The sequence below is a fragment of the Hippichthys cyanospilos genome, chromosome 8 (genome assembly GCF_059441005.1).
Source record: "Hippichthys cyanospilos isolate Australia breed blue-spotted pipefish chromosome 8, RoL_Hcya_1.0, whole genome shotgun sequence".
NCBI classification, from domain to species: Eukaryota; Metazoa; Chordata; class Actinopteri; order Syngnathiformes; family Syngnathidae; genus Hippichthys; species Hippichthys cyanospilos.
This window is the reverse complement of record NC_142376.1, coordinates 18,916,674-18,941,453: the sequence shown is the minus strand read 5'-3', so window position 1 is coordinate 18,941,453 and position 24,780 is coordinate 18,916,674. Positions and strand designations below refer to the sequence as shown.

General features: G+C 40.1%; 2 protein-coding genes across 4 annotated transcripts; both read left to right on the top strand.

The window, feature by feature from the left end:
* Window positions 1-194: 194 nt before the first annotated feature.
* On the top strand, window positions 195-16,880 carry oga (O-GlcNAcase). 2 transcript variants are annotated; one of them, XM_088421051.1, is made up of 19 exons: window positions 195-710; window positions 1,058-1,109; window positions 1,185-1,282; window positions 1,387-1,517; window positions 2,261-2,432; window positions 2,516-2,614; window positions 2,695-2,979; window positions 3,059-3,217; window positions 3,296-3,480; window positions 3,735-3,983; window positions 4,087-4,290; window positions 4,468-4,642; window positions 7,737-7,790; window positions 8,959-9,044; window positions 10,021-10,125; window positions 10,234-10,325; window positions 12,619-12,811; window positions 12,894-13,053; window positions 15,055-16,880. In XM_088421051.1, the coding sequence occupies exons 1-19, from the start codon at window positions 542-544 to the stop codon at window positions 15,189-15,191; spliced, it is 2,805 nt and encodes a 934-aa protein (XP_088277177.1). In that variant the 5' UTR covers window positions 195-541; the 3' UTR covers window positions 15,192-16,880. The 2 variants fall into 2 exon arrangements, with proteins under 2 accessions (XP_088277177.1, XP_088277178.1); XM_088421052.1 differs by lacking the exon at window positions 7,737-7,790.
* An 813-nt stretch (window positions 16,881-17,693) lies between these two features.
* Window positions 17,694-23,384, top strand: npm3 (nucleophosmin/nucleoplasmin, 3). Of its 2 annotated transcripts, none has more exons than XM_088422307.1 (5): window positions 17,694-17,866; window positions 18,069-18,154; window positions 18,229-18,348; window positions 20,957-21,050; window positions 22,830-23,384. In XM_088422307.1, exons 1-5 carry the CDS (start codon window positions 17,794-17,796, stop codon window positions 22,982-22,984), a joined length of 528 nt encoding a protein of 175 aa, XP_088278433.1. In that variant the 5' UTR covers window positions 17,694-17,793; the 3' UTR covers window positions 22,985-23,384. The 2 variants fall into 2 exon arrangements, with proteins under 2 accessions (XP_088278433.1, XP_088278434.1); XM_088422308.1 differs by having other exon boundaries at window positions 17,853-18,002.
* The last annotated feature ends 1,396 nt before the right edge of the window (window positions 23,385-24,780 follow it).

Below are 24,780 nucleotides of genomic sequence, written 5' to 3'. Positions count from 1 at the left end.
TGTCTTCATTATATGTAAATATCCAATAATCCCGACTAAAGCAAAGTTACACCAAGAAATGTGTCTTAAATTTCGGCATGGGCTATCGAAGTACCAGGTGGAAGTGAACTATCTTGACGGTTGAAGTGCATTCGTGCAACTTGTCGGTCAGATCTGGTTTTGACTGGTTTAAACCAGTCTAGTGAACATGCGCACTGGGTGTAAACAGGAAGAACTAGGGAAAAAACGGGCCAAATTCACCAGGGAGCACCGACCGCTCGGATTCAACAAAAAAAATGCATTGTGATCAATTTTATATTAATACTAAGTTGTTTTTGTAAAATCTAAACGAGATTCCAATTCCGGCGCGAACTGGTGCGACGGTCCGATTGTGTTTGGCTGAGTCGCTCAAAACCCAGAAACGCCAGACCCTCTGTCTGCCGTGTGACGCGATTGACTTGCTCAACTTTCCTATGTTTTTTTTTTTCTTTTAATTTTTTAAGCGCTTTTCTTGGATTGCACGTTTTCCCCACTCATTTCGAGGGGTCGCTCCCATTTTGAAATGGTCCAAAAGGATAAAACGCTGGAGAGAACGACGGTGGAAGCCGAATCGAGTCCTAGCCCAGTCTCGGGAGAGGCTTGTGCTACTGGTCCCGGCCTTTTGGAAGAGTCCGGCGGAATCAGCGCAGAACCAACGAGACACAGAAAATTCATTAGTGGAGTGGTAGAAGGTACGTTGTGTAGATAACGTTTCGCAATCGCGCAATAAATATAAATCAGCATTCCCCAAAAAAACACGGTTCTGTGTAGTTGCTTTTCTGACCTGAAAATTACATGTAATTAGTTTATTTCGACAAATATTCTTACATTATGAACACGGTTGTTAGTTTTCCACTACACCTACGCACATGATTTTTTAAAAATCATTTAATGTAAACGCGAGATAATAGAGTGCAAACCATTCTGGGGTCATTTGTCAAGTGAACGTTTGTGGCGGTGGCTGAAAAGCAGACTCAACATCGAGGGGCAAAGAAAGCTATCGCCCTACGAAAACGGAATCAATTGTCTGTTTTTGCAGGCTTCTATGGAAGACCATGGACAATGGAACAGAGGAAAGAGTTGTTTAGGAGGTAGATATTGCCATCCTGCTAACATTGATTGTGTTTTACATCCATTCTAAGCATAGCTATCACCGTGTTTTATAGACAGCAGAAATGGGGACTGAATACGTACCTTTATGCACCCAAAGATGACTATAAACACAGAATGTTCTGGAGGGAGTTGTACTCAGTGGAGGAAGCAGGTAAACATTGAGTGCAGATTGGGATATTAATTACAATTGTTTCTGAAGTATAAATCATATGTGTAAAGTTATTTTATCTTTCCTTTCCCCCAATTAACTTCCAGAGCAGCTTATGACTCTCATAGGAGCAGCCAAAGAGTACAACATCGAATTCATCTATGCCATTTCTCCCGGACTTGACATCACTTTCTCTAATCAGAAAGAGGTCACAGCACTCAAGAGAAAACTGGATCAGGTAGGTATTATAACATCTTTTTGACAGAAACAAGACAAAAAAAAAACACTATTTATGCACAAGTTAAATAGTCTCTAATTGACAATATTTTACATAAAATTTTCATGGCATATCAGTCTAAGACGGGTATATCGAGCTAACATTTCTGAACCATTTTGAGATAAATATGCATTAAAAAAAAGTCAATAAGTACATACACTAAATTAATGATTATCTTTTCTCAGTTTACTCTCAAATTTGCATACTCTATGAAATCCGAGATTGTTTCATTGAAAGCTGAATAGATTGACACGCCACACACCGAATGTGACAAGCTTGCGGCAGGACGCTAACACAGTAGTAGACACCGTCACTTGGTACTACACTATTATCAGATGCTACAAATAGATGGACTCAAATGCTCAGGATGTCCAAGTCAGGGTTGCACAAACCCAAAGTAGTTGGCAAAAGACAGTTACTCTCAATAAAGCCTGGGATTAGATTTTGTAAGGTGTTCTGACAGGTATATGGCCAACAATTAACGTCTTCACTGCTGTTGTTGGGTTCTGTACATCAAAAATAATTTTTGAATGGGCCGCCATTAACAGCTATGCGAGTCATAAATACATTTTAACTTTGCTGGCAGTGAATGAGTGAACATGTTCTTTTCCTGAACATGGGCAACTTTTCGTCAAATTACACTTTTTAAGTATTTAATACTATTTGGTTGGATATTATTAACAAGCTCCCTCTATGTCCATAAGGTGACACACTTTGGTTGCAAGTCATTCGCCTTACTTTTTGATGACATCGACCACAACATGTGCCCTGCCGACAAAGAGGTGTTTAGCTCTTTTGCACACGCTCAGGTGTCCATCACAAATGAAATCTACCAGTACCTTGGAGAGCCTGAAACCTTTTTGTTCTGTCCCACAGGTATAATCTTAACTATCAGCAATCTTATTCTTAGCTGCTGTAGCCTCATTATTGATGTGTTTTATCAATGTTGTCATTTGCAGAGTACTGTGGAACCTTTTGCTACCCCAATGTCTCGCAGTCTCCCTACCTCCACACAGTAGGAGAGAAGCTGTTGCCAGGCATCGACATTCTGTGGACAGGCATGTGTGACACATTTCCTCACAAGCATAATTAATGCTGCTTTTTGAAGTTGCCGCTCACATGGTTTTTCTGTTCACAGGACCTAAAGTGGTATCGAAAGACATCACAGTTGAGTCGATAGAGGAAGTGTCAAAGATTTTAAGAAGACCCCCTGTGATCTGGGACAACATTCATGCTAATGACTATGACCAGAAGAGGCTCTTCTTGGGTCCTTACAAGGGCCGCTCCACAGAACTCATCCCCAGACTGAAGGGAGTCCTCACTAATCCCAATTGCGAGTTTGAGTCCAATTTTGTTGCCATCCACACCCTGGCCACCTGGTATAAGTCTAACATGAACGGGGTGCGCAAGGATGTGGTCATGAGTAAGTATGTTCCATTTTTGGAAAATGTGTTTTCTTTGCAATGCACTCAAAGTGTTAAAACCTTCTTGTATTCTATCAGCGGATGGTGAGGACAGCACAGTTTCCATCCAGATTAAGTTGGAGAATGAGGGCAGTGATGAAGAACTGGAGACAGACATGCTGTACAGCCCGCAGCTGGCTCTGAAACTGGCTCTCACCGAGTGGCTTGGAGACTTTGTTGTGCCTCATCAATACAACAGTAAGAGGACTGGTCGGTCATTTATTGCTCTATCTCTTCTGTCGTAGCACCATTAGCAAAATGAATTGTCACCCCTAGGCCGACAGGTGCCTCAGAGTGGATCCAAAAGTGCAGTCATCGACGTGTCTGTCGTGACTCCTCCCACACTTTGCTCCGATACCACGGTGACGACTGTATTCCAACAGCCCATTATGTCGCCGGCTATGCCGCCTGAGCTACTGGAACCTCACCCCATGACAAAAACATCAGAGCAGGAAGAGGAGGTAGTGTTTTGCTTCATCTTCAAGGAGACATAATAGCGTACTTCCTCCAAAAGTTGCCTCCACTGTTCAAGGCTTGCACAAATTATTTACAGGGTGTGTTGTAGACTACTGTGTGGGGGGCTAATGGATAGAGGCCACTGGCGCCATTTGAATAAATAAATGCTTTCATCACTTGTATAAGGAAATATGGAATTGTAAATAAAAGGGGTGCCTTTCTTACATTGGGGGATTATGTTTAAATTGTGTTTATGGAGGTGGAGAAGAAGGATTCTGACGAAGAGCCCATGGAGATGGTGGTGGAGAAGCAGGATGAGCCAGACGCAGAGGCGGAAACATTGCCAAAACTTGAGGGCACAGTCTTGTCTGACAAGATGGCAGAAGATCTGAAACCCATGGATACAGACAAGGAGAGCCTGTCAGAGTGCAAGTCTTCTGAAGAGTCCATACAGGAGGATTCTGGGAGTGATGTTGCACCCATGCAGACGGACGATCAACTCAAACAGGTGCCACAGACAGATTCTAAACATTTCACAATTCTTATTATATAAAGTATATTGCTTAATGTAAACATCGAATATTTCCTTATCCTTTGGTTGTTTCGATCAGGACATGTTTGCGCCAGGTCCCAATGAGAAGCCACTGTTCAATGTGGAGCCGCTTTCCATTGAGGACCTGTGCCTCCTGGCGGAACTTTTCTACCTACCTTATGAGCATGGCCCCAAAGCCATGCAGATGTTGAAAGAGTTCAACTGGCTGAGAGCTAACAGCAGCGTCGTCAGCGTTAACCGCAAGATGAAAGAAGATGAAAAGGTCGGTTGATCAGATTTTTTTTTTTTTTTTTTTAAGTGGTGGCCTGGGTGGCTATGAGGTTGCTGATGCTGCAAAACAAAATGGTGGATATGCACTACTAATAGTGTCCATCAGGTGGTGCAACATCAGCTGGAGATTAAGTGGACTCATGTTACATGTTACTATTTTATCCTGCAGGTTGCAGAATGGCAGTTGAGAGCAGAGAAGTTTGAGGACATGTGCTGCTCGGTCATCCAGATGTTCACACGTCTTTCCAATTCGGCCAACCGTACCATCCTTTATGATCTCTATCCTTACATCTGGGACATCAAGAGCATCATTTCTATGGTCAAGTCCTTTGTCCAATGGCTAGGTGTGTATAATCAAAACCACACATCTCTTTTGTCTTAAGAAACAGGGTTCATTTATTCATAAATCCTCAGAAGGCCTATTTGGATTATTCACTCATACATGTATAACTGGGATGTGACTTATTCTCAGCATAGACTTCACTATTAGTTGATGGGAAATGGGGCCCAGGGCCAATCCGAAGGGGGCCTATTTTCAAAAATTTTAACAGTTAAATATTTTCAAAACCAAGGCAGCTAGTGACCTAAAACCAAAACAGACATCTTAGGCATGTATGAGTCTCCATGAGCAGCGGCATAAAAAAAAAATGCAAAATCATACGTTTATAAAATCCAGATTAATTATTTTTTATGGGAGTATAGCAAAATTTAAAATGGCTATAAAATCCTTAGATTTGATGCTGGATGAACAAAAATCACCAGAGATAATCATCTAGATTTTAATGCGCAACAGCGATATTTATCATATTTGACAAGTTTTTGACCGAAATAGCAACTTCATTTTTATATAAAGTGCTTTTTTTAACAGCAAATAAATCACACGATTTTCACACAATTAGAAAGATCTGAAATAAAAGATTCCAGCAAGTTAAAGGTACACCACTACAATATAGATGGTTTATTACAGAATGGATGAACCGTAACCCTAAGTACAGTAACTACCTACTACAATATTTAGCTTTATCTACTCCTGCCTGCTTGCATGCACTAAAAACTGACGATTTCGTCCTGTTTCCACTTAAATTTGGTGTTATAACAAAAGCTGTTGTGTATCGATACAAAATCCAACATGGTGGCCGGCACAAAACAAAGAGCTATTGAAGTTAAAATTTCTTGTTAATAAATGTGTAAATCCTGGAATTTTGACACATGAAAGTAAAACAGTCTAGCTTCTTGGTTAAAAGCAAAACAAACCCAAAAAAAACCAGACACTTATCATTCATTTTACGTAAATATTTCAACCTAAAGTTATGCGAATTTGCCATTATTTGCACAACGTTTTCAAAATGCACACATCATGCTATTTTATGTAAAAAAAAAAATTCCTCGACCAAATCCAGCCTGCTTTCATGAAGTAAAACCTGACGATTTCATCCTGTTTCCTCTTAAATTTGGCGCTAGAATGCAGTGTGCATTTGAGTTGTTGTCACAGTGAAAACTGCTCACACTATGCGTCTGTAAGAGATGTCCCTTAAACCAATAGTGAAGCCTATGTTCTCAGTCTTCTTCACCGATTGTATTTGTCATAAATGCTAACTCAACTAAAGGACCTGACCCGCCTGTATAGAGGATGTGTGTTGTTCATAATTTTTTGGTTGTAGTATTTTCAAGCTAACTTAAGAGGCAGCACAATAGCAGTCTTTTATTTAATACACTACATACACTTTTTTTTTTTTACTGACTAAATGCTGGTTGTGCCGATAGCGTCTCACTTTATGCTTGACAAATCCCAACCAAGTATAAGTGTCAAATGACCCATCAAGGGCTACTGCTGCTTGCTGTGTATCCAGTATCGGCATGACTGCACACCCCACACGGAGCCACTCGCTTCCATCTATCTTTTTGAGGATAGACACCTTTGGGGCATCCTCTTCCTCTACGCCCTAGCGCGCATGCGAGCTTGGACAGCAAGTTGATTCACTAACTGTGGAAGGCCATTCTGGTGCAGAACAAAGACATACATAAATAGATTTTTAAATTGCCCTCACAAAGGAGGCTTGTATATGTCATTTATAAGTCTGGATCAGGGTGAATTCCACAACCTTGCAAAAGAAAATACTTGATTTACAAAGTGATATTTATGTAACTCGCTTTATAGATTTCAACGGGAAACGTGTTCATTACAGAGAGGTTAGTTGTTTAAATTTATTATGTCTATATAGAAGAGTACAATATCGAGCCATATCCGGCCTTACTACAAAGTATGAGTGCTCGCGATGGCAGCTGTTACTTGTGAGCGGTTTTTCGATTACAAACTAGAAATTACACGTCTAGAAGAATCTAAAATCGACGTTAACATTTTAAGGACAATGCTATTTTCCTATATGGTAAATTGATATTTTACAGCTCAGCTCAGCTTGTGAGCGTCACATGACCAATGTCAAAAAAACTTGATTTGTCATAACCTGGGCCCTGAGCAACTCAGATGTCATTTACAGCTAATGACTATATGGTCACTTTCTGAAATGGATGAAACCAGGTTGATTTAGCAGATTCATTTGTAATTGATAAGCGCAAGATTAATCAGAATTCTGTGAGGAGACCTGTGGGGGCACATAGATGGTATGATGGTTTAAAAAAAATTTTTTTTAGGTTGTCTACCCTTTTGAAAATGAATCAGCGGTGCACTTGTACATGGTCATGTTTTAAAGTCCCTCCCTTACATCCGCTAACAACCCTGCTAAATTAGCTCTTATCTGATATTTAAAGCTTTTTTTTGTCAGTTGAGGTTCGTCAAATATTATGCGACCTTGACAGAAATGACTAAATCATATTCCTTTTCAGACGAGGCTTGGGCAACATGTTTGGGAATTTCAGAAACAGCACCGAACCCCTTTTTTTAGCATATGGCTGGTTGAACAGCATTTATTCAAATTGGTAACAAAGTGGGGGTTGAAACCACTGTGCTAGGAAGTACAATTTTTGTCTACACTTGACTATGTCAGGTGTCCACCCTGTTTCAGTTGAGTAACACTGATTGGCATGTATGTGAATGTGCGTTGTCACAAAATTGAAGCACCAGCATGGCCTCGAGGTTACTCTTTGTAACCTAATTTCATTTCCAGGTTTCTGTCCTATATGGTAAAGCTGCGGATTCCCAATACACAGCAGGCAGCAAACCCACTCTAGCAACACCACAATTTGAAGGCTTTGCACCTTCATCAAACTGCTGTGTTTGTGGTACAGAACAGTATAATCATATCATTATCAAATTTTCATGTTTAATAACTGTGTTGTCATGTTGCACAATTGGCTCCTCATCTTGTCGTCATGCCGCAAGCTGTGCAGCCGGCACTTAGTCGCAACCTCCTTGCTTTTTGTCCTGAATGCAACTACTAATAATGATTTTCTACTGTTTTCTCCCTTCACTATGTCCAGATGGAAGAATCCACAGTACAAGTTTCTACTGCTATTGGATCGACAGTGGCCGATGTATGTGCAGTGCAGGCGATACGGATTCATGCCTTTTTCTTAAATGCGACTGATAACTGTGATAGATTATTGGAGGAAAGGAGGCTGCGCCCCCACTCCCCCCATGAAGTCACATTTTTGCGCAGCGATTTTTGAGCTTTGAGTGTTAACTCCCAAATGTTCTCTTTTTTCTGGCAGCTTCTTTAACTTTTTTGTTGCTTTTGTTTCTGTCAGTTGGTGTGTAGAAGTGGCTCAGACCAGCCTGATGCACCTAATCAAGGGAATTTACCATTTGCTTCTAAAGTTAGATCCAACTCATGCACCTGTGTGGTTCTGATCTTTATGCTTTGTCATATTGGACCATGCAAAAGCTCCATGATGTTTCTATATTTGTGTTATGGGGGTGAAAGCTGGAGATGCTTTTTCTTCATTGTGGGACTCTGAATTGTATCAGGTTGAAGCAATGTGAGCATTTCTCCCCGCGGGTGCATCTGTTTGCTGTGTCTGAGGCACCATGGTACATTTCGTAAAGCCTTGTTCGGGGTCATGAAGGCTCCCTTCACTTGTCTGGTCACATGACAAGGCTACTCTTTAAACTGCTCGCAAACATTGCAACAGGGTCCTCACGGTTCCTGGTGTTTACATGCTGTTGCTCTGTTACAGTTCATATTTGGTCTGCCAGTTTTGGTTAATTGTTTAGGAACGGTAAGCAGACAAGAAAGGCGCTATAGTCCATTACGCCTTTGTGGGTTAGTCAGTCATGTTACAAGGCGGATAAGAATGTGACTTCACACCGGGCGCTGAGGGGTGACGGCAGTTGAAGCTTACAAAATGTACAATACAATACACTGTTCAGTTAAGAGTGTCATGGCAAGGAAAGGGTAGCTTTGTTTATATTTTAGGGAGCGTGCAGTGTATATTCCATTGCATTGAAGTTGTGTAGGTTTGCACAATGGTTTGACTTGGAGTTGATACTGCTCTTAGCATATTCATATCAGCCTTAGTTGCGCACGCCACGCCCCTTTTCATCCTGAAAATCAGAAACAGGCGCTTTTGTTGATTGTCAATGCTTGAATTCTGAATTAATTGTGCTTTTAGATCACCGGCCTTCCTTCCTCCTCACAATTTCGCCTTGTGTGCGAGAGCCGATGCTTTGGTAACACTCTCCGCTTGGCTCTCCTCCTAACAGGGTGTCGTAGTCAGTCCTCAGCACAATTTCCTAAAGGAGACCAAGAACCCTGGGCCTTTAGGGGAGGTCTAGCAGGAGAGTTCCAGGTATCTAATGCACCAAATTTGAAAAGAAAATTTTGTAAACAAAGACAACGGCCAGTGTGTTCAGGCATGAAGGGATTTGGTCTGTCAAAGGTGAGCTGATTATGAAACAGGTTAGAATTCAACCCCCTTGAGCTTACAGTTCGAATTTTTATCCATTTGGATTTCTTTCAGCAACTGCCCAAGGAGATGCTGCTCTTCCCTTAGCGCAGGCAGCGCATGCGAGCGCAGCAAGCGTTTTCGTTTTTTACTTTTTATTTTCATGACATCTTATTTTTTTGCAGGAAGCGCACAAATTCCCACGCCAGTTCTTTGCGAGCGCCCGCGCAGCCACTGCAGCGCAAGCGTGTTCGCATGCAGATTTCCGATGGGTGGGGGAGAAAACTCCAGGATAAAACCTAACTGTCTAAACTAAAGCAACAGCCCCATCCTTAGACAGGAATGGAACGCTCAGCGGCAACTGTCATACAATTGACTGACTCATCTAGCTCGTATTTGACATGGTTTTCCCCCTGGAGTTCTCTCGGCGTACGCATCATTATTTTTTTCTCAACAGGAGGGTTGCGCAGCTAAATATTGCAATGACTCAAGGGAAGGGAGCATCTCCTTCAGCAAGTCAAACTTCGGTCAGACCAAATACCTCCTTTTCTTTGTTTTGCTGTATATGTGAAGCAAACACGTGTACTTGTTTGTCGCGCTGTGCTCCAAAAGTAATAATGACATTGTGCTGATAATTGCTCCAGTGACCCACTGTCATATCAACAAGGAATGGAAGTTACTTTTTTTTTTTTTCTTAGATTATGTTGAGATTTTTTTTTTAACATCTTAATATGTCTTTGGTTCTTAATCTTCCACATCCTCTTGGTTTAACAGTGGTTTCAGTGTAGCAAATCCAAAGCAAGGTGGTTGGCCAAAGCACCAAGGCCTCTGTCTCGCATTGATTTGCGGAAATTGAGCCAGTTTCTTTTGACATCCACAGAGATTATTGCCAATAGATGGGGCAAACGATCTTTTCTACCAGCCTCCGCCCTCCCTGCCTACCTCTAAAATCTATTCAATAAGGCCCTACTTCTCCAAAGATGAGGTGAGATTTTTTAAAATTGTATGCATGCAAAAGATGTATTCTCTGCCTGACTACCACCCTGAAAAGTTACACACACGTGTTTCACTCCCTCTTTTTTGTTTTCTTCAGGCTTCTGTGTATAAAATCTGTAAAGAAATGTACTATGAAGGAATGGAGGATGCACCTTCCTTGGAGCAGGATTCTGACCTTATTGGTGACAAGTAAGATTAATTTATTTTTGATACCCTATATAATTGAATTGGGCGGGACACTAAATATTTATTAAAATAAATATTACCATCCTTCCATTACCATAACCACTTATCCTTATGAAGGTCATGGCGCTGGTGTGTCTCCCAGCTGTTTTGGGGAAGAGGTTGGGTACACCATAAACTAGTTGCCAGCGAGTGTCTGCGCACACAAACATGAACAACCGTACACACTCACAAACACACCTAATGACATATTATGGTATCCAATACATCTACCATACATGTCTGGAATGTGGGCGAAAACTTAGCAGGCACATGGAGAACACGCAAACTCCATACAAGAAAACCAGAGCTGGCAGCGAACTAAAAACCTTCTCGCTGTCAAGAAGACATGCTAACTGCCATCGTGCCACCTTAAATATTCATTTCATTTCATTAATATTTTTTGCTCAAAGAATGTCTTAGAATAATTGTCAAGTGAAGCATTTTGTGCAAAAAACACACAAAAAAAAATTCTCATGCTGAACTACCGTGAATTTTGGACTACAATGTGGTACTTTTTTCCCCACACTTTGAACCCTGCAGCTTATCTACAGGGTTTTTTTTTTTTTTTTTTTTTTTACTAGCAGTCTCTTGGTAAACAAAGGGAGACACATGACGACCCTACCGAGGTACTGTGTTCCTTCTGCTTTTTTTAATATATATTTTTTGGCAGTTATGAAACCCTTATAATTGTACTGCTGGCCGTGGTCAAACACAGGTGTCCGGAGTTGCCCTCGGCTAACATACCTCACAGATCGACCTAGAGCAGAGTCCGTAGCTCAACAAACTAAATGATACAGAGAAAGCAGGATTTCTTTGTCAGCAATTTATTACAACAGCACTCTTAATAACATCTGCTCAACAACTTCTCTCGCTGTGCGGGCACGCCTCATACACTCTTCACACACTTTCACTGTGTTACATACAGACAGTACTACTGTAATTAAAATTCAGCATTGCCTTCTCAGTGGCAAAGAGTCTTGTGGGGTGGCAGAGGAGATGCTCTCACTTGACTTGTTGAGATGCATTAGGTTGAGATTTACTGGGAGACTGCTGCTAGAGGTATTGGCGAGACAGTCAGTCAGTCAGTCAGTCAGCCAGCCAGCTAACGGGCACTCCTGCAGGACGTGTGATTGGCCTCCAACGCATTTTGTAGGAGTGCCGCTGGCATCATCAACTGGTTTTTGTTGCCTTTGTTTGAAACCTTCGCAATGCGTCTTTGCACAATACCCCCCCCCCCCATTTTTTTTTTTTTTCTTTTCATCGTGAAGCACTGAGGGTGTGAAGGATGAGGCATGAAGTGGCAAGGGAACACTACTGATATTGAGTTTGAACTGATACTTTACCTCCCACCAGGGGCCACTCTCCACCAGTAAATGCACCAGGCATGTTACTTTTTTGTGCAGTATTCTAACAATTAGAATGTGCTGGTGTTATGTTGAAAGCAGATTGGTGCTTCTCTTATTTCTAAAGTTGCAGTTATGTTCAGTCTGTTGAAGGTGTTGCTGCTCTCATTTCTAAACATATAGGCATGATCAGTTTGTGTTGAAGGAATGATGTCGCTGTAACCGGGCAATTTGAAAAAAGGTTTTTCATAAAACATTTTTGTAAAACTTGGATGTACCATTTTTCTTCATTAAGAAGGTATATGTATAGGTGCCGCCTATACATGATAAAAGTTACATTTCTGTTCAATTTTTGTTTGTGCGGTTATAATCAGGTGCGATTTATAGTCCGAAAAATATGGTCTATACTGTATGAACTTCACACCAATTTGATCGGCTTGGTCATATTTGGCTGATTTGCCGTTTCATGCAAAATCTGTGATTGGCTGTGGTTTTATAATTTGCCAAGCGATCAATCGTGTCATTCCTAATCACTTTAGGAAATGTGCCCAAGTGCACCGCTTCTTGTAACTATCGGAAGCCTAATGGTTTTGAACCATTGCTGACTAGTATTTGGAATTACAGCTCAACTAAGGCCCCAGTTGCAGTTAAGAACACCTTCAATGCATGATGCTACTCTTCTGTAGGGGTATGGTGTTGTTTTGCTGAGGAGGAGAGTTGTTTGCAACAAACATACGTTTTTGAGTTTGACAAACAGTTCAACCCTTTTTTTTTTCTTTTATATCACAAAAGCCTGTTATTTCAACAGAGCTGTGTAGACTCTCCGTTTCCAGTGTTAAAATAAGTCAATGATTGCATACATTTTCCATCATTACTTTGCGATTCTTTAAACGTTTTGTGACATGTTATGACAGGTTGGTCGGAGGTCTTCTGTCTCTGAGCCCGGACTACGGCTTTGTGCTGGAGGATGATGAAGGAATCTGCGGCTATGCTCTGGGCACCGTGGACGTCAAGCCTTTTATCAAGAAATGTGAAATGAGCTGGATTCCTTTCATGCAAGAGAAGTACCACAAACCTGATGGTCAAAAGGACCTCACGGAGGCTGAGGTAAATTTTTGTTCTCCCCTCTTTGATGTCAACATGCTTATGTGATTTTCAGCGGCTCACTTTTCTCCCTGTTTCTTTGTAGAAGATGATTTTGAGTTTCCACGAAGAAGAGGAGGGTCTTCCGGAATCTTTCCTGTCCAACTTCCCTTCCCTCATCAAGGTTGATATTCATGCAAAGGTCACTGATCCCAGTGTGGCTAAAAGCATGATGGGATGTCTCTTATCTTCTCTCAAAGCCAACGGTAGGTAACTGCCATGATCACCACTCCTGCTACTGCTTGAACTAATTACAAAAGTAGCAATATTGCACCAAGCAACACTTACACAATATGCCTTTATCCCTTACCATTATCAAGCTACAACCTTTTGAAATAGTGATATAAAAACCTATTGAGAAAAAAAAACTCTGGTATCTAAAGGGTTAAGAGTAAATAAATACCCAGTTCTCCACCCTTTTTTCTTGCGGGGGTCACTGAGTAGTGTCCAGCAAGTTTAGTAGCGTTGACGGATATTCCACTGTGCAACTTTGTTTTTGTGTGTAACATGTGTAATCCGAAGGCGCAACTCATCAACTTGTTCGCCAATGACTGTGCCTTAGCAAGGAAAATGTTGTTAGCTTTAGTCTAGCGTTCACCTGTCTCAAACCGGCCTGCCTAACGTGGAAATTAAATAAAAAATATATATTTAAGCGACACTGGCGGGAATACACCGTCCACTAGTTCGCATAATCAACATTGTTGAAAACGTCAACTATTCGTCACTGCCCTACAGAGAATTTTAATTGCTCGGAACCAGGACTACCATTCGGATCCATCTGGAATCATCAGTTTTAAAAATATTGGTGCCAAACTTTTTTTTTTTTTTTTTTTTTTAATGTTAGCTGCGCAGAAGAAGCGCAGTGAGCCAAAGGCTGAGATGACCAACTTCAAAGTGAACACACCCAATTTTACAGTTGTCAATCCTATATAAGTGCTTCGCAATTATATTTTCTCAATTCTGCACTCTAAAAGGCAGAAGCAGCTTGGAAAAAAACATAAGCCCAATAGCGGGATGTGGTGGAAAATTTTGAAATTATTCTGAGGGAAGGAGAACCAAGTTTATTTTCTCTATGTGTGTTGTTGCTGTCGTGACACATAATGCCATGGCTAAATACCACAACTTTACTCGTCCTTTCCACCTTAAATGTAACAGATTGAAAATATTGTGGCTCCTGTATGACAGCTATTCAACCTTCAATTGTGGTACTTCCATAACCTTAAGCGCACCCGCTGTGTGATGTCACGGTGTCTTCTGTGCATGCGGGACACTTTTCAGCTGTTTGGCATTCACACACAGGTCACACACAGATCGTTTATTTAGAAATGTGAAGGACCTCACGAAAAAAAAATTGGATTTCACAAAAACATGTTAATTGAGCATTAAAGGGACATTGTATAAGATTTAGACCGTTTTTAATTATAAAGGAATAAATTAAATGATTATACATTTCAAAAGCTGTGCTATTAACGACCAACAGCATGTTTTAAACATAATTGTAGGTCTAGTTATCATTAATTAATATTACATGGGGGGTGGCACTCCTCTGGAGGCTGCCATGTCTGTTATAGCAACGAACCATGGTTAATGCAGCATCTCCTGCTGTCCGTAATAAAAAAAAATGGTCTAAATCTTACACATTGTCCCTTAAAGCCCGTCAGTGTGAACCTAGCCTAAATGTGGGCTTTATTTTATATTTGTTCAGAAGAACGATGGGGGAGGAATTACTTTTTAATAAGTAAATTAATTACTGATGTTTCACATAATTACAATAAATAGTCCATCAAGTCACCTAGATTTACAGTTCTTAATCAAAATGACGAGCCTTCTGGCTTCCATTCTAGTGGTTATGTAAATTAATCAAAATAAAGAGTAGCATTTGTGGTCCAATCCATACACAGTTTTTATTAAAAATGACACTTAAAAGTCAAAACATCATAAATTTAAAAAAAAAAAATCACACGCACACAATTTCTCCATGTCATTCTGCTTCGCAAAGCAGACTGGAGTGGATCCTGACAATTATTTGCATGTCTTTAGATTGAAGCAGAAATCATTGTACATCAAATCATTTTGAAGCAAGAATTGCTTTGGCTTGAAAATCGATTCTGAAATCGTTGGACCAGAAAGCTGAATGTATTCAAATGGTGAGACAGTTAGTGATTCCCACCCCTAATGTTCATGTGCCTTTTGTCTCTCATATTCAGGCTCCCAAGGTGCTTTCTGTAAAGTACGCCAGACTGACAAGAGAATGTTGGACTTCTATAGTAAGCTGGGATGCTTTGAGGTGGCCAAGATGGAGGGCTTTCCCAAAGATGTCATCATAATGGGGCGAAGCTTATGAGGCAGTGTTAAAAATCACAGACTGAGCAAGAGAGGGAAATCACAGAACCTTCATGACGAGATACAACTTCCATGATGGTCTAAGAGCTATAGGACTGCCCGTGCTTACAAAGACACCTGTTTTTTGTTTTTAGCACTGCTGATAGCAAGCCAACAAGGCCCAGCATAGATGAGTGGCAGTGCCCTTGTTCTGTCTGGACACCCAAAACTCACACACCACCAGGAGGCAGGAAGTGACCCCCCGACCTCCCCCAAAGTGTCTGCATCACAAATACATAGAGCGGTCAAATTAGGGCAGCATGTATGCTCAGACGTAATTCATAAAAAAATTTTGCTGCGTCATCAAGGTTGCCAATTTTGTTCCACAGTTGACTGTGCTCCACACAGACTGTTACTGTGCATGAACGTTGAACTTAGTGGACACACGTGCACAATTTGAACTCGTGAGATCACCGAGTTTTAAGGTCGTCTTCTTTCAAGGCAATAGTATTTTTTTTTTTCACTGCTCTACTTTTTTCCTTGGTGAACATTTTTGCCTTTTGGTTCTTTGCCTTTGTGTGTTTAGGTTTCTTACACAGACCTCAGTGTCTTCTGTTACCGCCTTCTAAAGCTGATACATTCAAGAAGACTGGTGATTTCAGAAATTGTATAAAAAGACCTCAATTTAAGCAAAATGCCACATTAGTTTATGTTGTGAAATTCTTTTCATTTTTACCCATTCCCCATCCGGTTGTTTACTGAAACAAGTGGTGGGGAACTTTTTTCCCCCATGAGGGTCCAGTTCACTTTTCAATCAAGTTGTCTCTTAAGGAAAGAACACAATGCAACAAAAAAGGCAAATGTTGTATGTATATATGTGGCGGCACGGTGGGCAGGATCCAAAGCTGTATATTTTCCCAACCCTTGTTCTTAAGTAACAAATATACTACAGGACCAAAAATATGTTGGGGTGGGGGCATAATGCGCAGTGCGTTAAGTCACAAAATTGGTGTGAAAGTCAGACTTTTTCTTGGCAGAAGATTATTTCACTCTGAAATGATCCTCCTCCTTTCTGATTGGCCACCTTCTAAACACTATCGCTTTAGCGTGAACGTCTTTGCTGCTCAGCTCCAGTTATTCCATCCTGTTCACCAAAGTGGCGCTTTAGGTTTTTTTCTTTACTGTATTTCATGTAGAATATTTTGCCTTTTGATGTTTGACACATTTACTGTAATAACCTATATAGTTAATAGACAAGCACTTTGGGAAAAACAAAAAGAAAAATACAACATGATCAGTTGATCTTCATTCAGCCTGTCGTGGTGGTGTTATTTGGGATAGCCTCATTTCAAGGCGCACATTGATGAGGAAGACGCATGCCATTCACCTTTGTGAGCGTGACACTGTAGACATTAAGTGTTATCACTTTGTAATCCTTAACTTAGATGGTGTCTAGCATTCAGTTTGGCCTGAAGGAAAAATGTTCCTACTGGTTCCTTTCCACTTGAGGTACTCCTTGAAACTAATTTCTGAAGTGAACATAAGAGCATTTTCATGCCTGTCACGATGTTCTCTTTCACATTGATGAGCTGTGACTTGAGTGAAAGGGCTCGTTCACATGTACATAAATGCAAGTTTAGGGGAAGTTTACATGTAAAATTTGTATGATTCATAAAGTTGAAAATTAATAAAACCTTATAAATCATCGTAAGTTATGCGTCTTAGTGTCTCAAAGGTATTTTGGTCCATCAATCTTCAATTTTAATTTTCCTTTATTTTTTCCTTTAAATGCAACAACAAAGGGACATTGTGTAAGATTCAGACCATTTTTCATTAAAAAGGAATAAATGATTTTAAATTTTAAAAACTTGCAAATGAATGTGTTTTTAACGACTAAACGTTTTAAATTTAATTGTAGTTCTAGCTGTCGTTGAATTATATTACCCGGGGTGTGGCACCTCTCCGGAGGCTGCCATGTTTTTTTATAGCTACTGACAATGGTAAATGCGGCACCTGCAGCACCTCCCGGTGTCCGTAATGGAAAACGCCATAAATCTTACACAGTGTCTCCTTAACATAGACTAGAATGCCATCATTCATTCATATTGGTCCATATTAAATATTAACAATAAACAGATAAAACACACGATAAAACGATTAGTTTCATAGAGTGGACTTGTACTTTTTTTTAGTGTTGTTTTTGTTTTGTTATCCAGAGAGTTAAAAAAAAATTAGTCCTAATTGTTTCGCTTCAGCCACAAATGTTTTTGTAACTACATTTTGACCTTTTTGCAATCGTGTATTCATATTCCCACACTTAGATCAGTGACTTACTGTAAATTCCACACAAATTAAGATGTTAGGACTCAGGACACACAAAAGTTAACATTAGCATTATTGGTGAAAAATTATTATAACGTAGTTTTTCTACATACGACTGTGGTTTTTTCCCTTTATTTTTTATTCTGACAGTCCAGGCGCTGACATGAAACCTGTCGCGGGTAATGACGTCAGATATACGCTATAATCTTGCGACAGGGTTTCCTTTTTTTTTGAGCAAGTGCACGTTACATTTGGCTCAACTTGTCAACGACAATCATCTGCGGCGCTTTCCACCCGACAAAATGTCTTTCACCGACGAAGAATCCTTAAATGCCGGATTGGCGGGTCAAACAAAGATGGAAAGCTTCTTGTTCAGTGAGACGTTTAAAGCGGTTTAAAATAAACTAAACTAAAAAAACAACAACAACAACAAGCGTTTGCTAGCTTAACTCCTGGCGCACACGTGGGCTTGGAAAACGCGCATGGCTCCGAATGTTATACCGTTATATCTGTACGTGTTATTGCCACGAATCGATGTTGTGACACTTTGTATTATATTACTTCGTGTGTTTCGTAGGCTGCGAACTCTCCTCCAAAGTTCCTTTCTACTGCTTCCAGGGAGACGAGGACGACGACCTAGAGCACTTCATTGAGTTCAGAACGGTAGAGCAGCGACCTTATAACAGGTAAAGATGTTTGGCCATAAAATATTATATGATCATCTTGTGGTCGTACAGGTATGTCTGGGGGAAGATGCACAGGAGGAGAATAACGTGGTGGAGGTGACAGCCATGAATCACCAAGGAAAGACAGTTTCAGTGCCCGTCGCAAACCTTCACATCGGCTGCCTTCCAATGGTAATGTGGTGTTTTGCAAACTTTACACTAAGTACTACCTCCAAAATATTCAGGGTATCTATCCAGTTTACACTTTAAGTAGTGTCATGGGCCTTAGGGCTAATTAAAAAAAAAGGCATAGACTTTATTCCCAAACGGAATCTGTATCACTCTGAGCTACTGTAATATTATACAATCTTCAATCTTTGCACTTATTTACAGGGGTGCACATATTTTTTTTTTTGGGGGGGGGGATACTTGCATAAATACCAAGACATAGTACAGTGGGCCCCCGTGTTATGATGTTGGGGTCGTAAGGCAAATTCACCGCATGACGGGCAATTCAAACCTATGTTAAATAGCTAATGTGTTTAGAACCCCAGGTAAAAATATCAAAATGTATACATACATAATAAAAATTGGTACCAAAATAGTATAGTACGACATATATATAACATACATGTATACAATCAGCATCATAGATAAAAAATATAGAAAGGATTTATTTACCTTCGAGTGCCGCTTGTTTTGCCCATATTCCCTGGTAAGGGTTATCTCCAATATCATTTCCATATAAATCATCTCCTTACTTCTCTCTTTAACATCACTAGCAATCTTGGGACCCCTGAGTAACCCTTTCAACTTTGAATTAAGCAGTAAAATGCACTATAAATACGGTTTTCTAACCACTCACGATCCAACAAAACTTTACCGTTCTGCCATTTTGAAATGAGTAAGGCCAACCAATAGCAGACTACCATCTCCGTGAGGAGCTGCCGATCAATAGCAGACCAGAATTGTAGTGACGCGTTGCAGGGACGGCAACTGAAAATAAGTGTAATTACCTTAAAACACCTGCAGATGGAGATGAAACAACACAAATACAGCCAAGCTCCTAGGGTCATGACAGTTGTTTTGGGCGCAAACCCAGGAAAATGTCATAAAGAGGGGATGAAAAAACTCAGTATTCCACGTTGCAACATGAAAATAACGTAAGTCAGGGACATTGTAACATGGGGGTCCACTGTATTGCGATTTGTACCGCCAGCGAGTGTGCCGGATAGCCAGCATGTATTTTCCTCTAAAGCTAGCCCTCACAAAATAAAAGCTTATTATTAAAATATTCATTAAGAAAATCAGTTGTATATTTTGAACTGGGCAGCAAAATGCAAAAACATGTTAAAAGATTAAAACTTTGCAAATTAATTTGGCATTATTTTTTTAATCCATTGAAAATGAATAAAGTATATATATTTTGAAACTCTTATTTTGGAAGGCTCGGCCTTCGAAATGGAACACCAGTGACTGTGGCCACAAACGACTCATGATGACTAAAGCCAAAGTTGTGACAGACTCTGACAAACGAGCATCTGTTTAGCTATGGAGAAAAATCGCTGGAAACTATTCATTCAAAGTTTGTTTTTTTTGTGCAGCAAAGGAGATTTCTGTGCATTTTTGCAACCTGTTCTTACCATGCTATTAGGTTTGGTTATAACAGTTTCAATATTATTATTGACACAAATAAGATTGGAAAAGTCTGATGAAAGGCACGTGGGGGATAACCGTATTGGCAATGTTATGCATTTTGAATGTCAGTGACTTAAAACCGCCCCAAATCGGTCAAAACCGGTAAGTCCCAAAGCAGCGTGCAGCGGGAACCTTCGCTGGTTGTGTATCGTACTTGAGTCATCTTTGGCTGCAGCAGCCAATCACATTGTCTAATTCCTGGTTTGCCCTGTACCACTGTAAGTTTGCTCCTGCCGCTAACTACCGTGGGTAATGTGGCTAACATGTTAAATGTTACTTTCAAGGAGCGTTTGCGAGCAGTCTATCTAAGCTAAAAGTGTGGGTCGGGAAGGCGAACTAATCGAACTTTTTTCCTCGTCGAAAGAAAGTTGGCTGTCTGGAAAGTTTTCGGCTTGCGAAAATGAGCAGGCGACGGTGTGGGTAAGCTAAGAGCTTGCAGTGTGCGTGTCAGAGAGTGAGAGAAAACGCGAGCGAGACTGATAAACAGAGCGAGTGTTTGTGTGAGGCTTTGAGTGCGTGAGGGGGAAATATACTCTTTTCGACATGAAATGACAGATTCCACATTGTACTATTGATTCATATGCATGGTAGTTGAATGATTTGAAATAAACTTCCATCACTCGATGGGAATTAATTTTGTTAATATTGTTGTGCATTTATACTTGTTTTTAATAATATTACTGTGCATTTATTCTTATTTTATACTAAGTGCCCATATCTCAGTTAAAATTTGATGTATACAATCAGAAAGAATTCATCTATACTTTCATAGGTGAACAGAACTTGTTTTATGATTTTATTTACATATTTTAATTCAGCATGGTAAATGTTTGTTAAAAACATATTTTTTTTTGTAATGTAGGAAAATTCCTTTTTAGGAAATAAGATTATAAAATGATATATTTTAGAGCTTTGATTTAATATTTTTGCTCAAGGTTATCATAAAGTCTGATATGATCCCATGCCTCGTCTGTCTCCTGTTGACATTCTGAGTCAGTAGAGCTTCTTGAACTTAAATTTCCTCTTAAGTAAATGAATGTTGTTGGCTGTTATTGTTCAAGATGTACTTTTTTTATTACACATTTTGTGTCCATTTGTTCAGGTGAGCTTGGGCGACTTTGAGTTAAAAGCACCGGTGACTGTCCGTTTGAAAGCTGGCTCAGGACCAGTGACCGTTAGCGGCCTGCACCTCATCGGTAAGGTTACTTTTTGTTTGTTTGTTTTTTCATTCAAAGAAAACACACATTTAGTAATTCACATGCCTGAAATCCCTTTTACAAACGACCTCATGAGAAAACAATCGCTGGCATGATATATTCTACTGGCTATACTGAACTTCTATTGAATAATTTACTATGCACTATTTCAGTCAAGTTTTACAGGGAAAGTGATGTTTGAAGCGTTACAGTAATTTTAAGGAGTCCAGTTCAAACACGCCTTTTGTTTGTAGATGTTTTTGTCTGAAACTTGTGAGATAATCAAAGAAGGGGTTCTTCGAGTAGGGGAAGAAATTAAAGGATTCATTTTAGTGACAGACATTGGCACCAGAACGTCGAAAAGTTGATAGAAAATTTTGCCTTTCTGAGTAACATTTTTCTATTAATATCCAAAATGTAATGTATCGCCGCTTTTTTTTTTTTTGCCAAGCTTGTGCAAGCAGGCACGATTTGCTGTACCTTTGGTACAACTGAATGTCTCCATGAGAGCCGTTTCCTGCCTGTTTTCAATAGCCCCGTCTCCACGATGTTATCTTACTTGACTCAACAAAATCACTGTTGTCTCTGAGAAATCTACCCGGCTCTCCTTTACCCTACTCAATTTTTCTGCTACCCGTTGTTGCATTGTGGTTCCAAAAGAAGTAGCCTTGTTACTTGTAAATACTCTGGAGGCCACTGATTGGTCTCAGATAGATTCAAATACTTGCCACAGAAAACAAGACGTGTAAAACGGCCACCATTAACGACTATCGAGGAAGAGAGGAAAAATAATGAGAAGGCTTTTGCTTCCATGACCTACCGTTGATGCAGTATTCCAAAACCGCCACAATCCAAGCACCAAGTACAATAATCCTTCGGCACGCTCCACTGTTTTTTGTTATTGCATACAGTGCGCGCTTGCTACAATCGCCGGTAACATAACCCCACTGGCAAGGTGAGGAAAGCTTCCCGGGGAGGGGCGGTGGATATGCAATGTCCTTTGGTGTCGAGCAGTGCAGAGTAGTGCGGGGGAGAGTGGTGCAGGGTAGAAATCTTAACATTCTATAAGCCAGGTGAGTGCTCTCGCTTGGCTCTGTTTTTGTCTTGAAAGCCCAGCTGGTCCTGCCGTACAGCTCCGGGTCTCCGCAGACCGACTGTATTTTCTTTCCTGCCGCCTTTGTGAGACGTTCCCTAAGCTGAATCGACAAAAGTTACGATTATTTACCTTCGGCAGACAGGCGAAATTTCCCATCGCTTTCAGAGTTAGGTGGCTCCATACGCGTCTTTTGCATTGCTTACTTTCTACCTTGAGTGATATCACATAAAAGGCTCTGTGAAAGTAGCATACGCACACGTTAGCCACATAACCCAAGTTACTGTAGTTAGCTGCAGTTGCAAACTTAAGCTGAACTGTTACTGAAGCCGACAAATCAGGAAAGGGGAAGAATCTGATTGGCTGCAGTAGCATAGGAGGACCTGTGGATGAAACACAATGAGAGCTGCACACTGCAGTTGCCCCTTAAGGCATATGACGCGGGAGAGAAAAAAACGTAACAATATTGGCGGATGTTTTAAAAAATCTTGACTTTTAAAATTGCAGTATAATACCAATCTGGTTCTCGCCCATGCCTGAACCAAAGTATATACTGTACCATGGTAGCTGTTTGCAGAACAGGCCTGCAGGCTACTCAGGCGATTCTTTAGGGCTCCCTGTTGCGCAGGTCCCACGTTTGCAAATTTGCCAAAGAAAAAATATAACAGCGATTTGCTTGCATTCAGCTTCAGAGGTGGAAGAATCAGAAATGGAGGAAGACGACGAGGACGACGATGAGGATGAGGATGAAGATGAGGAAGACGATGACGACAGCTTGGAGGAGGACGACATAAGCCCTATCAAACCAGCAAAGAAGAAGAGCAAGCAGCAGCTGCATTAGTTGCGCATGTTCGCCCCCCTCGTGATTCGTTTCAGCAAAAAATTCATGAACACTGTTTACCACATTGGCACTTGACTTCCCAAACACATCAGCAACTAAAATACTGCTCGGATGAATCACACGCAGTCTATGAATCGCTATTCACAGCACATGACTGAACTGTGGATGTGAGCCGTTTTGCAATAAAATGTTACCGTTTGATTTCCTTGTATATACTGTACTTGTTAGTAATATGCCACCTCTAATTAGCATACGTGCCTGTTGTACGAGTAAAAGTGTGTGTTCTCTTTTTTTTCCAGTTAACAGGATTCATGATCAGCGTGACCTGAGTCATAAACACATTTTGTAGTTTGAAAACGTTTTCTACTTAATGTCAAACAATAAAGGATTGTGTTCATAATGAATGAATCGGAAAGCATTTTGTCATCCTAACCTGAAATAATAGCTGCTGCCTTTACTATAACTTTTAATTGAATTTGGATTACTTTGCTGTAATGTTTACATAAATTGACACATTTTCTTCACTTTAAATTCTGTGTTTTGGTTGAATGCAACGGTACAATTAATGTACCAAAGAATCTTGCCACAGTCTCCAAAAAAAAGTATCAAGGAGGTGAATGTGTCTTTAAAAAATCAAAAAAGGCAAAAAAAAAAAGGCAAGAATAAACATAAAGGAAATGTGTTTCAGTGAAAAGTATTCATATTTAAAAAAAAATAACAATTTCGAAATTTGTTATTGCTTGCTGACAAGGCGATGAAGCCAGCAAAGCTAAAGTGGCATTTTATTTTATAATCCTGTTTTTGAATAAAGGATTGGCAGCAACCTGTTCGGGGGAAATTGGGTTTGTTATAAGGAGGCGAGCAATTTGAAATTTTTATTTTCTAAACTTTATATATACAACTTGATATTTCGTTGGAAATTGTGAATTAAGAGGTGTGTATTCTGTTTTGTTTTATTTATGACATTACATTTTCTTACTGTAAGTTCAATAATTCAATACCAAATAGCTGAAAAGTAACATATACTTGTCAAATGTCAAATTTTTCTGCAAAAAAAGGGCACTTATGTTTGACTTAGATTCTCTTTTTTTGTTTGTTTTGTTTCCGTACACATTTTCATTGGGGCTCCTTGGAAAAATGGCTTTCCAAAAGGTGTTCCCTGCCGTAGAATTTTTTTCTTTTAACTAATATAAACAAAGCCAATCAAATATGATTTTAAAAGCACATCCAGAAACAACAAAAAAGACCAGAGCATTCTACACTTACAGGCGTTAAAAATACATTTTACCAGAAGGCTGCTAGTAGCTAATTTGCTTATTAACCAAAATGAAAAACGTTGACAAGCAGGGTGAATGTATTGCTAAATTGTTACTACCGTGTGCTTGCTCAAACTCGTGTGATCGAGCCCCCTGTTGTAGTTCTCTTTTAGAAGTTTAACAAACTACTTTAGAGGTAGAAAGTGTCAGTTATTCAACCATTAGATTGAAGCAGGAGATTTAAAAAAAAAAAAAAAGGATTATACTCGATGGAATGCACCTTTCTCCTTTCTCAGTAACAGGTGTCACTTGAGTAAAATTTGAAATCCAGGTGTTACCACAGCAACAGCCGTAGAGCACCATGATTCACTTCACAACGGATATAGATTTTTCTCCCGCTGAAAACCTTAAATGCTGGAACACATTAACTGCGTGTGCATGTGTGGGTGCCTTTGGATTTTGTGCCACCATTTGGTGGATCCCACAAGTCCAACCTTCTTTTGAGAGTCAAGGCTCGTTTGGAGCAGCGGTGCTCAAAGT